Below are 2,849 nucleotides of genomic sequence, written 5' to 3' on the forward strand. Positions count from 1 at the left end.
CCCCTACAGCGTGTTTTCCCCTCCATCCCTTCCCATTCTCTGATTTTTTTCCCTGCAGTTCAGTGCCCCAAACCCCCGCGGCAGGAGGATTTGGTGGGGGATTTCAAGCAGCCGTGGTACCGGGTGAACGACACCGTGCGCTTCCAGTGTAGGAATTCCGGACCTTTGGCATCTCCTTCCTACAGCACCTGCTCWGCTGATGGCACCTGGRCACCTCCACTCACCTGTGTAAGTGYCAYATCCACCCCCTTTTCCCTGCTTTTTGCCCCATTTTCAGCTTTGTCACCCCGTCTCTGCTGTGGTTCTTTAAAAGAAAAAACTCACGTGCGAGAGGATCCTGCGGAACAAAGCGGCTTTCCAGTGTGGAATTCCTCCATCCGARCTGAAAACCCTGCTGGAAATACAGAAACTCTACCTGGAGATCCAGAAGCTTGAGAAGGAGCTGAAAATCACCTCCTACAGCTGATTGGTGACACTGGGGTTGTAAAAACCACCCTGTGGTGGCTTCTTTATGACTCTGTAATTCCTGCTAATGCTGAAATAGTCAGGACAGAATTTATCAGTTGGCCACAGAATTGGTCACAGGAGGAGTGGAATTGACTTCTGAGTCATTTTTTAGGGCTCACCAAGTTAAGTTTGTAGAGCTCTCTGTGCTTTTTAAAGCTTCACATTTAAATCTGTTCCGCTGACAGCGCACGGTTAGGAAGGGATTGAGTGTAAAAGTGAAATTTTGTGGCACGAGTGGGCCATGAGGTGATGGGAGCTGCTCACCCCGCTGCTGCTGCTCCTCTCCAGTCTGTCCCAGTTCACCCAGTTCACCCATCAGTGTGAGCCACCCCTTCACTCCTGATTTTTTTCCTTGTGACCACGAAAACCTCAAAGCCGCTCTTCCAGCAAAGCAAAAACTCCAGGCTCCCTTCCTGAGCAGGAGGGATGGATCCACGGCATTGCCACATCCCTGTGAACAAATCAAAGTGYACACAAAGAAATGGCTGATTTTTATTCTATTTTCCTGTGATAGGCAGTGAAGGAGAAGGGATCAGTGAAGGGATCGGGGCTCCTTCACCACGAGATTGCAATAAAGCTGCAAATGTAATGACAGCTCTGGCTCGGTTTTAATGATCTGTTCTAGCAATGGTATTAAGTAAGTAATATAAGTATTTTATCAATGGTACTAAGTAAGTATTWTAAGTATTAATATCACATATATGAAGTCTATATAATACATAAAGTATAAATTGTAAATGTTGCTTGATTGGGTGCTGTCCCCTGAGTTTAGGGGGGTGTAGGGGGTGTTTTCACTCAAGTTTGACCCCCAACCACACTCCTGAGGGGTAAATGAGTCCAGACCCGAGGCCAGGCTGCTGCAGAGTGATTTTAGCTGTAAAATCCCCTTATTCCCCCTGTCCCAGCAGGGCAGAGGCTGAGCAGGCTCCCCTCCTGTCCCATCCCTGCACAGAGATTGGGGTCAGGACAGTCAGGACAGTCGGGGTCAGGGTCAGGACGGTCAGGAGGGTCAGGACGGTCAGCGCTGCCCACAGGGCTGGGGGTGGTGTCACCCTGCCTGTCCCCAACTTCCCACTGCTGCTTCCCCTTCCCTTCAGCCTCTTGGGGACAGGATCTCTCCTTCCCAGGCTGCTCCCAGCCCTCACCATGCCCGGGCTCCTCGGGCTGGGGCAGCTCCTGGTGCTGCTGGTGCTGGTCCTGCAGCCCACAGCGACTCTGGGTGAGTGTCCTCCCCTCCATCCTCGCGTTCTGTTCTTCACCAGGGCTTTGGGAAGAGCTTACAGAGCCTGGCAATGGCTGAAGGGGCTCCAGGAGGGGTTGGAGAGGGGCTTTTCACCGGGAATGGAGTGATGGGGCAAGGTTTAGATGCGGTGTTAAGGGGAAATCCTTCCCTGGGAGGGTGGGGAGTGCCTGGCACAGAGTGTCCCTGGATCCCTGGCAGTGCCCAAGGCCAGGCTGGACAGTGTTTGGAGACCCTGGGACAGTGGGAGGTGTCCCTGCCATGGCACTGGGGGGATGGGATGGGATGGGTTTTAATGTCTCTTCCATTCCAAATTTAATGTCCCTTCCGTGGTTCTGGGACTGACTCGATGCCCAGGTTGGTGCCTCAGCCCCAGGGCACCCCACAGACCTGCCCAAGGCAGCTGGGGCACGGTCAGGCTTAGCCCAGGCTGAGCCCAGGCTGAGCCCAGGGCAGGAGAAGTGCGAGGCTGCTGAGTAATCAATGTCCCTGCGAAGGGGAATGAGCGGCCGTTTCTGCCTCAAGTTGGTTTTTGGGGGGTTCAGTGGAGGACAAACCTTTTCAGAAACTTCTTCAGGGTGCAGAGCCCGTCCTAGCACCTCCCTGCACTCACTCACCCCGCACTCACCCYRCACTCACCCTACACTCACCCATCTGAGCCTGCAGGTGAGTTCTCTGTGTTCTCTGCGCCCTGCTTGAGCCCCAAGAGAACGGCAGAAAAGGTGTTGGATTGTGTGGAAAGGAAATCCTACACATTTAGGGTCCTTTTGGTGGCTCCCGGGATGTTTATTAACCCCAAAAACCTCCGCCCCAACCCTGCATTCATCACTCACGCTGCAGTGACGCTCGGCCGCAGCGGCGGGATTGTGTAAAAACACCCCAAAATCCCCATTTTTTTTGGGATCCGCAGGGTCTCAGTGCTTCGTCCCGGTCATCGCCAACGGGCAGCTGAGCTCAGCGGAGAATTTCACCTACGGCAGTTCAGCCACGCTGCGGTGTGAGCCCGGCTTTGTGCCCCTGGGCGGCACCGCCACTGCGCGCTGCACCATCAACGGGCGCTGGTACCCGCGGGTGCCTTCGTGCGTGCCAGGTACCCCCAGAG

At 54.4% G+C, this 2,849-nt stretch overlaps 2 protein-coding genes across 2 annotated transcripts in view; both read left to right on the top strand.

The window, feature by feature from the left end:
* LOC130585008 (complement component receptor 1-like protein) overlaps positions 1–2,849 on the top strand; it is a 23,805-nt gene that overhangs the window by 12,489 nt on the left and 8,467 nt on the right. The gene's annotated exons all lie outside the window — the stretch shown is intronic.
* The window catches only part of LOC130584997 (zona pellucida sperm-binding protein 3 receptor-like), a 4,016-nt gene continuing 2,687 nt past the window's right edge, over positions 1,521–2,849 (top strand). The window contains exons 1-2 of the mRNA XM_057385302.1: positions 1,521–1,726; positions 2,658–2,837. Coding sequence (XP_057241285.1) covers positions 1,654–1,726; positions 2,658–2,837 — 253 coding nt within the window. The 5' untranslated portion in view covers positions 1,521–1,653. The remainder of the gene's footprint in view (positions 1,727–2,657; positions 2,838–2,849) is intronic.

The sequence above is a fragment of the Malurus melanocephalus genome, unplaced genomic scaffold, assembly GCF_030028575.1.
Source record: "Malurus melanocephalus ecotype Western Australia unplaced genomic scaffold, MMel_1.1 scaffold_808, whole genome shotgun sequence".
In the NCBI taxonomy this organism is placed as follows: domain Eukaryota; kingdom Metazoa; phylum Chordata; class Aves; order Passeriformes; family Maluridae; genus Malurus; species Malurus melanocephalus.